The following is a 13,456-nucleotide window of genomic DNA, read 5'->3' as shown; positions in this document are numbered from 1 at the left end:
CAATCCAGTCAGCCCCTTTCCTCTGCTCTATCCCCATAGCTCTACAAGTTTACTTTCGTCAAGTGTCCATCCGATTTCCTTTTGTTTTCCTAATCTCCATCCACACTGACTGATTCTACTTCCCAGATCCTCTGAGCCAAGATTCTTTCTTATGGCTGTCCTTCAGTCATCATTTATCAGGTTCTACTCCTCCTTTTCCATTCTGCCTGTTGTTTCAAAATATTAAGGTCCCCAGGAATGTTTATCTGATCGTCATGTAACTATGGCCTGAATTTTCACTTGAGTCAGGAACACAGAATCGGCCCCTGTAAACCCAACACGGGAGAAAGCACCCTGAGCAGTCGGACTTTTGTTCCGTGGGCAGGTGTTAACTGGAGTTGTACCCACTGCCCCACGAAAGAATTTGGAGGCAGTTACGGGGGCTGCTAGATGTGGAGGTGGGCTTTGCAAAAGGTACTTCGTCCCAGTGGTTAAGAAAAACAATAAAACAGAAAACAGCCTTCACCCCCTCCTCCACCCATCACACCAGAGCCCTTATGCCAACCCATGCCACCTCATGCCCCCCACCCAGCCCCAAGGGCCCTCATACCAACCTATACCCCCTGCCCAGCCCCATGGCACTTCTTACTCTCCAAGCCATCCCATGCCCCCCAGCCACAGCCCCTCATACCCTCCAATGTCCCTCCACCCATTCCCCATGGCCCTTTATAGCCCCTATGCCAACTTGGTGCTAACTCATGCCAATCCATACCCACACACCCCACCCTTTGCCCTTTCAACCCCCCGTGCCAACCCACCCAGTATCAACCATGGGCAGACCTTGGGACCCATGCTGAGATGAAATAAAGTTCTAAAGTGTCTACTGATGAATTCACTATTTAAAAATATTCTCAATGATAAAACCCATTCAATACATTTAACTCCCTTCAGCTACTTAATCCCTTATAAAAGCAAGCATCTATATTCCTGGCTCCACTTCAAAGACTAAATAAGACTTGGAGTTGTCAATCAAACTGAACTGACAGGCACCCCACTGTGATAATGACAGGTAGTGAAATGCAGTACTAATGCTATGATGATAGTTCTAAGGCTTATATCAACTGACACTAAAAGCGAAGCATTTTTTTTAAAAAAACATTGCTGACAGTTCTTTCAAAAATTTAAAGGCCAGGAGATTTAAATGCCTTGACAGTTTGGCAGATCTGCTGACAATTCCAATTAGCGTGACAGTTTCAATGAGTTATCCACACACATTCATGTGTAGTTCTAACAATCCCAAATGGCATCTGGCCTCTCCCAAAGTTGTCCCAGGACCTCTCCCAAAGGGTACCCTACCTCTTCAAATAACTCTGGCAATTTTAGACCTTCTCCCGAAAGGTCTGAAAGCTCAAGTCCTGTTTTGGGCATCCCACTTGAGATAACTGGATCTGACCGAAGGCAGCTCCTGCACTTTAAATGTGCTGCTGCCTCCATGAACCACGAATGTGCAAACCACAACCTATTCCCGTTCCCCCCTGGTGAAAATAGGTGCCGGGTTCAGGTGCCAGGCTTTGGGAATCAGGCCTCCGGTGCTATTTTGGCTAAGCCAGATAGCCTCTCCAGCACTGAAAATTCATGCCATGTCTCTGTAATGACAATTAGATATAGCTATTTACTTCTATTTGTGCCACTAGTTTGCCTATCTTAATACGAATGTTTCATCTATTTATATAAAGAAACTTTAATTTTATTTTTTTAAACAACTGTTCTTTGCATGGACCTTTTTTGCTGATGTATAACTACCATTAATTTTTCTGTCCCTTCCTGTCCCACTCTGCTTGACTTTACCCAAATCACTACATTGCTCTGTTGCCTTGATTTATCTCTTTAGGCTTCTAAATTTACCTTGACCTGACCTCTCCACCCACCACCACCTCCCCTCCCCCCACCCCTGGCTTTTCACAGCCTTTGCTACATGATTTTCCAGGAAGCTGATCCAAGCCCAGTTTAGGTGGACTCCATCCCAATGGAACAATCCCCTCTTTCCATAGTACTGGTACCAGTGTGACCCTTCAAAACCCCTTCTTCCCACACCATTCTTTGAGCCATGCATTTAGTTCACTAATCTGCTTGACCCTATGCCAATCTCCACACCATCAGGTGATAATCCCGAGATTATTATCCTTCTCATTAATTTTGAGCCCAGTTCCTCAAACTCCCTCCACTGAACTTCATTCTTGGTTCTACCCATGTCATTGATTGTTACATGAACTATGACAACGGGATCCTCACCCTCCTAAAATTAGGAGCCTAAACAGAAGGTGGTCACCAATAAATCCAATAGGAAATTCAGGAGAAACTTATTTACCCAGAGAGTGGTTAGAATGTGAAATTTAGGAGTAGCTGAGACAAATAGCATAGATTCACTTTAAGAAACTAGATAAGCACTTGAGGGGGAAAGGAACAGAAGGATATATTTTTAGCATATTTGGAAGCACAAAATCTCAACTGCTCAGTCTTACATTCTATGTTAATAACTTGCCTACCTTAACTAATCAGGTGGCATAAATCTCCATATTTGTAATTGGAAAAGCAAAATTTTGTTCTGATAACTTTAGATGCCTTTTTTGAATTTCTTCAGTGGCAAACCAATGTTAATAGATAGGATATAATATTAAATGGAACAAACGTTTTAATTTCTATTAGTTCAAGACTTTAATATGCTATATATACATACCAATCACAGTCACAGTGCTTGTTTCTTGGTAATTTCCCAATGGGAAAGTGACCACCTTGCAGATGTAGTTTCCAGAATCTGAAAACCCAATTCTGGTAATAAGAATTGTTGCGTCTTTTAATGATGGATTTGTAAAGACAGCTCTTCCTTCATAGCGCCCTTGGATTGAGGTTCCATAAAGAGGATGAAACACTGCAATAGTATCTGAGGTCCCATGTTCTTGCTTCTCCCAGGAGATCTGAGTTACAGTTTCTTTCACCGTAACCAAACACTTTAAAGTGACATTTTTGTCCAAAATTGCAGATACCTTCTGATCAACAACAACTGGTCCAGCCAAGGTACCTATTAAGAAAAATAAATTATAAAATTTTTATAGCAAAAATTCTCTTCCACACACTTCAATAAAAATAAAACCTAATAGCTCAATGAAGAAATGCATTGTGGCTTTTTCTCAACTCTCAAAAATCAGATTTTAAATTCAATTTCTGATCTCTGTTTGGTTCACAGATCTTAACCAGAAAAATGATGAGGGTTTGATAACTGGAAATGTCTTCAGGTGGAGGAAAGAAAATCTAACAAGGTTCGCATTCCTAAACAGTATCAACTGATCCATTATAGAAAACTGAGATTATGTCCTTTTGGTGAAAACAGGATTTGGTTTGGCTGTAACCATCCAACCACTGAGTAGTCTACTTACATTCAATCTGGGTTTTCAGTTTCAGGTGACAGGAAATTTAGGCTTGTTTTTTGAAACACCCTCATGCTGTGATTACAAATAGAGTAAATGGGAATACAACCTGAAACACCACTGTGATACTTTCTTTACTCAAGCTAAAGCGTAGAATGTATCATTATGCCCCTAGCTTTTGAACAGAATAACCTCTTCAACTGATTCCTCAAGGAAAGGAGGAAAAAACTAGAGGGCAAGTGACCCATGTTTATTTAAGGTGGTAATCAGCATCAGCAAGGATTTGGAAAAAAATCACCTGTCCATCACTTTGGTTGTTAAATGGAGCATGGCACAAGGAGATGCAAGAGACAGAATAAAAGACAGGTTAAAAAGTAGTTTATTTCAGGATTTCAAAATGGAGTCATTGGACCTTAGAGGTTTTAGGTGGTTATCACATTTCTGTCCTTCACCATCAGATGTCTACATATTTCCATATTTGTTGACTAGCTTTCTTCAATGACAGCACTGCTTTCCTTTGATGGCTGAGACTGTATTTTATTTGGCATATGTTATCCCCAGGGAACTCAACAGAACAGTGGTTATCACATTCACCTAACACACAAAAAGTCTCCGGTTCGAAACTAGGCAGAAACAGTTAGGGGGAGGTGGTGGCGTAGGATATTGTCACTTAACTAGTAACCCAGAGACCCAGGGTGATGCTCTGGAGACCTGGATTGAATACCACTATGGCAGATGGTGGAATTTGAATCCAATAAAAGTTTGATTAGTGAACCAGGTGGGTTTTTACGATAATGTCCTTTAGGAAAGAATCTGCTGTCCTTACCTGGTCTGGCCTATATGTGATTCCAGATCCACAGCAATGTGGTTGACTCTTAAGTGCCCCCTGAAATGGCATACCAAGCCACTCAGTTTCTCAAGGGCAATTAGGGATGGGCAACACATGCTGGCCTAGCCTGTGACGCCCATGTCCCGTGAATGAATTTTTAAAAAATTATAAAATTTTAAAAATACCCATTTAATAAAAGGTATTTGTGGTCAGTTTAATCTGTAGACTGAATTCTGAGTGATAGCTGACCTTGAGCAGTGCTGTCCACAGATGTAGTAAAACCATTTTAGCCATATGCACTAATTTTTAATTAAAAAAATCTTACACAATACTAGTAAATGTACATCAGACGTGCATACTTATTTACCCCCATTCGCTAACCAAGGAAGTAAAACACAATTAAAGGCACCATCTACGTTTCTCTTACCATTAGCAGTAAATGCATAAAAAGTACACATGCATATACTGTGTGAATATGAGTAGAGATCCCATACCTAACAATACTGTTTAGTGCTCATCTTTATTTCCTAAACAGAACAATTAGTCCCATCTGGATTCACAACTCACCGCATGTGGTTAATGACTATGTACCAGAAAACATTAGCCTGGTCCTTTTAATTAGAACGTTATGGAGGTTATTTTGAGGAAAAGTGCAATGTGAAATGTGCAACTAAGACATGCCCGTTTAAAAGTCTGGTTTTAGCCTGCAATTTTTTAGGCTAATTGCTGATTATCATGATTTAAATACACCTGAGATGCTAAAACGCACAATGCAAGTGCTGATTAGGAGCATCTTTTGTGGAGTATGTAGCCACCACACACACAATTCCACTGAAGGTGTGGAGTGCACTGGCTGACAGATAGCTACATGCATCAAGATGGCACAAGAACCAAGGCATAGGGCAACAGGTTATCAGACGAAGCACTGGAAATCCTGGTGGAGAGTATACAGGAGAGGGGGGATGTCCTGTACCTGCAATGGAGAAAGGGGTTGAATAATGAGGCAAATGTGGGAGGAGGTCACAGCCAGGAGTCCTGTCCCCTCCACTATTGTATCCTTCACAAGCACTATTCACACTTCAAGACAAATCCTGCAGCTCTTCAACTATATAAAGTAAGCATCACATTTAGAGAAACAAACCTTCTAATACTCATTCACAATCACAACTCCTTCTCTTCCAGCACAATTTGGCACATTACAGCCTGTTATAAGAACATAAGAAATAGGAGAGGAGATAATGATCAGGAGAAGGGAACCATGTGCACGAGATCACACCCCTCTAGGACGCAGTGCTGGTGATGATTGGGAAGGGAGAGGCTGATGTCATGGTCGCAGGCAGAAGAGGAGATATCACCATATCTGGTCAATCTAGCTTCCTTGTATATTTGCAACATTTCCTGATTCCTAATCTCCAAACCCATCATCAACTCTCAAACTCCAAATGGTCTCATGAAATATATCCTCCCATGGTGGCTTTGCATCCTGCACCCTAATTTTTCTAGCTTGATCATACAAACAGGATGCACCTTTTCCCCCCTGAGGAATTGGAAGAGCAGGAAGAGTCAATCGTTCCCACCACCGCCAAACAGATGGAAGAGGAGAATAGAAGGTACTGCGCCAATCATTAGCACTGTCGTGGGCACCAGCTCAGAGACTGGCACCAGACAACTTAGAAGCTAGGATAGAAGGATTCTCAGTGGGCAGCAGGGTGGGAGCAACACCATAAGTGCTGCCATGTCAGGGTGGGATGCGGGTCACATATTAGCTCCGCTGCAAAGGAGTCAGATGAGGAGCTTGTAGGAAAAAGCTAAGCAGTATAACAAAACAAATGTTTGTGGTGCAATGAACAGCCTGCCGACAAGCTACAGTTGTAGCTACAGGAAGATGGGAGTCCACCTCCAGCTTGGCCCATGGCTCAATGCAAATATGTGGCTAGCTCATTCTAGATGGTGACCTTTGTGTCTGACATCATGCAGCATCTGATGCCCGAGACAACAGCTTCAAATGGAGTCACAGCAGTTTCCACAGAAGGCCAAATAATGTCCACAGAATGACAACATGCTTATTTGGAAGCACAAACAGTCTCCATTGCACTAATAGCAACTTCCATGATATGGCAAAGTGCTGCAAAGGTGGCTCTGGGCTCATTGGTTAAATGCGACTTGCAGAATTTCTCCACTGCAAGAGTAATCCTCCAGTAGATCGCAGAACTGCCTGAAAAGACGCCCTGAGATAGTTTAGCAGAAACCTACTGACCTCTCTCTGAATGGTAGCATTCTTGCTTCCTCATCTGCCAATCCACCTTCGCCCTTAAGCCAGGTGACCCAAACAATTAGCCCCTGATATGGCACAGTATGAGGTCCACAGCCTGTCAGGGACATCTGAACTGCCCTCAAGATTTTCAACGCAAATCCACTTTGTGTGCTGCTGCCAATCTTGTTGCACCACACGTGGAATACTAAATGGAATTTTGGTCTCCATATTTAAGGAAGGATATACTTGAATGGAGGCAGTACAGTGGAGGTTCACGAGATTGTTCCCCAAGATTAAAGGGTTGTCCCATGATGAGAGGCTAAGTAAATTGGGTCTATACTCTCTGGAGTTTAGATTAGAAAAATGCAAAGTGATCTCATTGAAACATTCGAGATTATGAAAGGGCTTGACAGGGTAGATATAGAGAAGTTGTTTCCCCTGACTGGGGAATCTAGAACAAGGGCGCACAGTTTCAGGATAAGGGGGCAATCATTTAGGAGTGAAATGAGGAGGAATTTCTTCACTCAAAATGGTTGTGAATCTTTGAAATTCTCTACCCCAGAGAGTTGTGGATGCTCCGTCATTGAATATATTTAAGGCTGATGGGGACAGATTTTTGGTGTCTTAGGGGATCAAGAGAGATCAGCAGTAGGCAGGAAAGTGGAATTGAAGCTCAAGGTCAGCCAGGATCATGTTGAATGGTTCGATGGGCACACTATTTCTTATGTATGCGCTTTGTATTAGCATCAGAGAAAGATCGGCAGAAAACATTGGAGAAAGAAGCAGAGGAAAAATGGATGACAGCTATAATTGACTGGATGCAGCTGACCTAGATGGAATATCTAAGGGCAGCACAGGTCAGACAGGAGTGGAGATCCATGGCAGTCAACCTTCTGGGCAGAGGATGACAGGAATGAATGAATGAATGCAGTTCACAGAAGCACCAGAGTAGGCAAGAGCTTATATGATAAGCATCAGGACAAATAGCTTAATATTTACAATTTTTGTTGGTGATGTCAAGGAGTTTGTTTCTCCTTCAGATAAAAAAGAGTGATTACGGTAATTGGTTGTGCTGAAATTGGTCATCTTCTTTATGTTTTCACGGGCAACAGGTTAAAAGGAGTGTGGGTAAATGGTGGACTTCTTGATGGACCGCTAGTTATGGAAGATTACACATTTTTAAAATTATCCGTTCATGGAATGTGAACATTGCTGGCAAGACCAGCATTTATCGTGCATCATAAATTGCCCTCAAGAAGGCAGTGTGTCCCCTTCTTGAACCACTGCGATCCATGTGCTGTTACGAGGGTGTTTCAGGATTTTGACCCAGCAATAGTGAAAAAATAATATAGTGCCACGTCAGGCGATCGCATGACCTGGAGGGGAATTTGCAGGTATTAGCATTCCCAGGAGTCTGCTGCCCTTGTTCCTCTAGAAAGTAGGGGCCATTGGTTTGGAAGGTGCTATTGAAGGAGCCTTGGAGAGTTGCTGCAGTACATCTTGTAAATGGTACACATTGCTGCCACTGTGCACTGGTGGTGGAAGGAGCAAACATTTAAGTTGGTGGATGGGGTGCAAATCAAGCAGGCTAGATGGTGTTAAGCTTTGAGTGTTGTTGAAGCTGCATTAATCTAGGCAAGTACATTCTATCACACTGCTGACGTGTGCCTCGTTGATGGTGGACAGGCTTTGGGGAGTCAGGAGGTGAGTTGCTTGCCACAGAATTCCCAGCCTCTGACCTGCTCTTGTAGCTACAGCATTAATGGTAGCTGGTCCAGTTAAGTTTCTGGTCAATGGTGACCCCCAAGATGCTGATGATGGGGGATGCAGTGATGGTAATATCATTGGATGTTGAAGCGAGGTAGTCAGATTCTTTTTTGTTGGAGATGGTCATTGCCTGGCACTTGTGTGACATGAATGTTACTTGCCATATAACAGACGAAGTATCAAATATGATGGAGGGATGGAAGGAAGTCTATCATGAAGAAGCTGAAGATAGCTGGGTCTAGGACACTGTCCTGAGGAACTCTTACAGCAATGTCTGGGTGAAATGACTGACTTCCAACAACCACAACCATTTTCCTTTGTGCTAGGTATGATTACAGCCAACAGAGATTCCACCCTCCACCAAAACCCCATGTCCTCCAATCCCATTGATTTCTATTTCACTAGGATTGATGCCACTCTTGGTCAAATGCTTCTTTGATATCAAGGGCAGACTCTCTGGAATTCAGCTCTTTTGTCCATGCTTGAAACAAGGCTGTAATGAAGTCTGGAGCTAAGTGGCTCTAGCAGAACCCAAATTGAGCATTAGTAAGCAAGTTATTGGTGAGCATTGTAAATGTCCCTTCACTATCAACAATTTCTTTCATCATTTTGCTGATGGTTGAGAACAGACCGATGGGTGGTAATTGGCTGGCATGGATTTGTCCTGCTTTTTGTGTACAGCACACCTGGGTAGATGTTAGTGTTGTTGCTGTACTGGAACAGCTAGCCTAAGAATGCAGCTAGTTCTGGAGCACAAGTCTTCAGTACTGCAACCACAAACTGCCAGGGTCCATAGCCTTTAGCCATTTCTTGGTATAAGGAATGAATCGAACTGGCTGAAATTGGAGTCTGTGATGCTGAGGACCTCAGGAGGGAGCCGAGATGGTCATTCACACAGCACCTCTGACTAAAGATGGTTGCAAATGCTTCAACATTGTCCTGTGCTGGGCTTCATCATCATTGAGGATGGGGATGTTCGTAGAGCCTCCTCTCATTAGCTGTTTAATTGCCCACCACCATTTATAATTGCATGTGGGAGTACTGCAGAGCTTTGGTCTGATCAGGTGGTTGAGAGATCACTTAGCTCTCTCTATAGCATACTGCCTCCTGTTTAGCATGCATGTAGTCCTGTGTTATAGCTTCACCAGGTTGGAACCTCACTTATAGGTATGCCTAATGCTATCCACATACCCCACTCTTCGTTGAATCAGAATTGGACCACGGCTTGATGCTACTGATAAAGTGAGGGCTATGCCAGACCTTGAGGTTACAGATTGTGGTGGAATACAATTCTGCTGCCATTGATAGTCCACAGTACCTCACAGGTGACAGTTTTGAGCTACTAGATATGTTCTGAGTGTATTGCATTTAGTATGGTGGTCCTCAGCATGAAGACCAGATTTTGTCTCCACAAGGATTGTGCGGTGGTCACTCCCGTTAATACTGTCATGGTTAGCTGCATCTGCAACAAGTAGATTGGTGAGGTGAGGTTAAGTAGATTTTTCCCTTGTGTTGGTTCTCTGTTCCTTCCACAGCCCCATGTAGTAGTTATGTTCTTCAGGACTTGGAAATCTTGGTCAGTAGTGTTGCTACCAACCCAACTCTTGGTGACAGTCATTGGAGTCACCCACCTCGAGGACAAGCTGTGCCCTTGCCACCGCAGTGATTCTTCCAAGTGGAGTTCAATAGAGAGTACTGATTCACCAACTGATGAAAGGGCGGCAGGTGGTAACCTGCTGGAGATTTCCTTATCCATGTTTGACCTGCACAGAAACTGATCGTTAAGCTGCAATTAACTATTAATGAACCATGTCACATGACCCAAGACTGTGGCCTTTTGGACAGTTTTAACATTACATCTTTAACCTCACAAGCAGTCTGTTGTTCAACATCCAACTGGTGAACCACCAAGAAGGAGACCTCCAGGCAGAACAACAGCCTACAGGAAGATTTCTTCCCATCGCCTGCAGAACTGACCCAGTCTCCGTGTACCTACTTCATCTTGTAACACCAGCACCAACTCTGCAACTCCAGTCTTCAGCTAGCTGAATTCGAACGTTACCGTGAAAGAATTCCCCACTTGCCTCTGAAAATCACGTGAACCAATATTCATTTCTGTGGATCTTGTACTGTTACTTTCCATAGTTGTAAAACATGTGTGTCTATTGTACCAGCCCCTTAACCCAAGCTGGCAAGTCCACTTCACAAGCACTAGTGACTACATCTGAAGTGAGGGAGAGAAGTTAATTACATGAGTGTGGGGGTGCTAAAATTGAGTCACACTGAAATGTCACGAGTTTGCTGCAGGATATTAGTAAATTGGATCACACAAACCAAGGGTTTGGGAAAACACGCCACTGCAAACGTTAAAAAATAATTCAAACACCTTCTGCTTACACACAAGTGGTGAGAGAAAAATAAGTACAGTTTGCCTGTCTCTCTTCTGTCTGTAACACAAGTAATCAATTTTAAATTCCCCAGCTGCGCTGGTGAGGTTTGAACTCATGTCTCTGAAGCACTTATACAGGCCTCAGTAATACTAATCCAGTAACATAACCGTTATGCTACTACTCCTAACAATAGTGCTCCAAAGTCTGATAGTGGAAATGCCCGACAAAAGCATTAGATGGTGGCAAGTGAACCCACTGGTGTTCCCCCAGCTCCCCTCCTCTTCTGGCTCCACAGGCTGACCCTTCAGATAATTGCTAGTGGTAACAACTAGTGTCTTATGATTGCTACATTGTGGATCCTGCAGCAAGTCATCACAAATCGGGAACCCTCCTCATACTGTCTCCTCCAGCTGCTCTGTTTAGCCTCATACCTTCTTCCCATTCCTCCTCCTTATGAAGCAAGATTTCCTAACTAGATCTTCATGATCAAGCGTCGACTTTCTTCTGGTGATTCCTAAATGATTTCCAGTAAGGAGACATAGCACTCACTCTCTTTCAGGATCTCACCTAGAGAATTTCCAGAATAAACATTGATACAATATTGACAAAAGTTTCCCGGAAAGTGGTCTAATGTGCAAAAGTCCACTTCAAACACAGAGTGCAGTCAGCCGATGTCCAGCAGCAAATAATGAAAGCTGAGCACTGCTTTACATAGCAGCAATAACCCTCACCAAAGATTCTTTTTTACTCCTGTTCAGCTGGTCAGTTAGGACAGATTGTTAGTTGCAGCGCTAGCTAGCAAAAAGTTTTGTTGTCTCTTTATTGAGCGTTAAGAGACAATTTAATTCATTATTACAGCCATTCATTATTCTCAGTGTGGACATTCCTAACGCGGTTCAACTCCTTTACAAAGATGGTATCCTGCACCACATGTGGGCTAACCAGGCACTGCAGTATGTGATAAAAACAAAAAACTACTGCGGATGCTGGAAATCCAAAACAAAAACAGAATTACCTGGAAAAACTCAGCAGGTCTGGCAGCATCGGCGGAGAAGAAAAGAGTCGACGTTTCGAGTCCTCATGACCCTTCAGCAGAACTTGCTAAAGTTCTGCTGAAGGGTCATGAGGACTCGAAACGTCGACTCTTTTCTTCTCCGCCGATGCTGCCAGACCTGCTGAGTTTTTCCAGGTAATTCTGTTTTTGTACTGCAGTATGTGACTCCATCGTGGCCACCTCAGACACTCTTTAGCACCTAAAGCATTGAGAGAAAATAGCCCCCTATGTATTTTTATATATAATTTTCCTTGTGTGACAATTAAACATTGGTATTAGGTATATTTTGCACTGTTTCAAAACTTGCATAATGACTTATAAAGAACGTCACATATGATCTGATTATCAGAATAAAATAGCTCTAAAAATTGAAATATATACAAGAGAGGATTGCTTATAGGCAATAAAAATAACATTTCCATAAATGTATTGTAACAATGCTAAGTCACAAATGCAATAAATATTATTTAAGTACGTTTACTGTCAGTGTGCTTTTTATAATGTATACTAAAAATATTCTATAAATTAATGGACATGCAGCCATCTGGGGCAACCTGTCAAAATGTAAAGAAACTGATTCATTCAATCACTTTTCTCATAAAGCAGAATAGAAACACTAGTTTTCATAGGTACTACAATAATCCTGCTGCAATCTTAAAAAATATGGTTATGCTATCAACGTATGTGGCAGCATCCAAGACAACTTCAAAGCTCTGCGTAATAAAATCATATTACAATTTTAAATTTTCAATAGACAAAGCTCTGATATACCAGCATCTTCCATTTAAGTCAAGCATTGCTACACATGCAACAATCGCTACGGGATTATATAATGTATTTCTTTGTATTTTCTTTTGCGCCATTTGACAGAAATTGTTAATGCAGCACTTTCGCAAATCAACCTACTTGAAATTCTGTGGGTTGCTTATTACTGACTGTTTAGAATTACTATTCAAATAAAGGTCACACTCTGCAGATCTGCACATCCGAACCTTGTAATTCTTTCCCCCAAAAGCAATTAGAATTGGGAGATGACTTCAAGAGCTGTTTTTTCTTTATTTCCTCACAAAGTAGTTGCACTACAATATTCTAATGTTAAAATATTTTTTTCTCATTGAATATTAAATAATATTTTTAAGTCCATTTTTATCTGCTTGTGCTATATTTTCCTATCATAGATAAGTTAAATTTTTGTTGCTGTAAAGTATGAATTTCTTTGGAAACAAGTTTACACTTGCACTCGTAGAAGATGGTCCTTAATCTGTTTTGCTGAAATATTGCCATTTTATATAAGTAGTTGAAGTTAAAGTCTAAACAAATAAAGGGTGAAATATTGCAAATGCTGGAAATCTGAAACAAAACCATAAAATGAGGAAACGCTCTGCAGCAAGGTTGCACATGGCCTGTGTTTTTTTCAGTATGTGTTTGTGATCCCTTTAAATTATTTTGTGTAGCTGAACACCCAAGCTATTTATCACAGAGCAAGACCTACGAGATATCTTGCAGGCTTCTACAAGGGCTACATAGCTCACCCACACGACTGCAGCGGCGGCTCACCACAACTTTCACATGGGCAGTTAGCGGTGGGCAATAAATGCCAGCCTAAACAGCGATGTCCTCATCCCATGAAATAATTTATTTAAAAAAAGATCAGGCAGCATCTGTCCACTTGGTACTTTTGGATGAAAATATGTGCAAACAAGTTAGCCTGGTTTATTGCACTCGCATGATGGCTCCACAATGATTGAGGATGGCAAT

The 13,456-nt window shown here is 42.0% G+C and overlaps 1 protein-coding gene across 1 annotated transcript in view; it reads right to left on the bottom strand.

The window, feature by feature from the left end:
• The window catches only part of LOC144682964 (nectin-3-like), a 303,215-nt gene that overhangs the window by 88,345 nt on the left and 201,414 nt on the right, over positions 1-13,456 (bottom strand). The window contains exon 2 of the mRNA XM_078545896.1: positions 2,717-3,058. Coding sequence (XP_078402022.1) covers positions 2,717-3,058 — 342 coding nt within the window. The remainder of the gene's footprint in view (positions 1-2,716; positions 3,059-13,456) is intronic.

This window comes from Cetorhinus maximus, chromosome 7 (assembly GCF_964194155.1).
Source record: "Cetorhinus maximus chromosome 7, sCetMax3.hap1.1, whole genome shotgun sequence".
NCBI lineage: Eukaryota > Metazoa > Chordata > Chondrichthyes > Lamniformes > Cetorhinidae > Cetorhinus > Cetorhinus maximus.
This window is presented reverse-complemented; position numbering and strand designations above follow the sequence as displayed.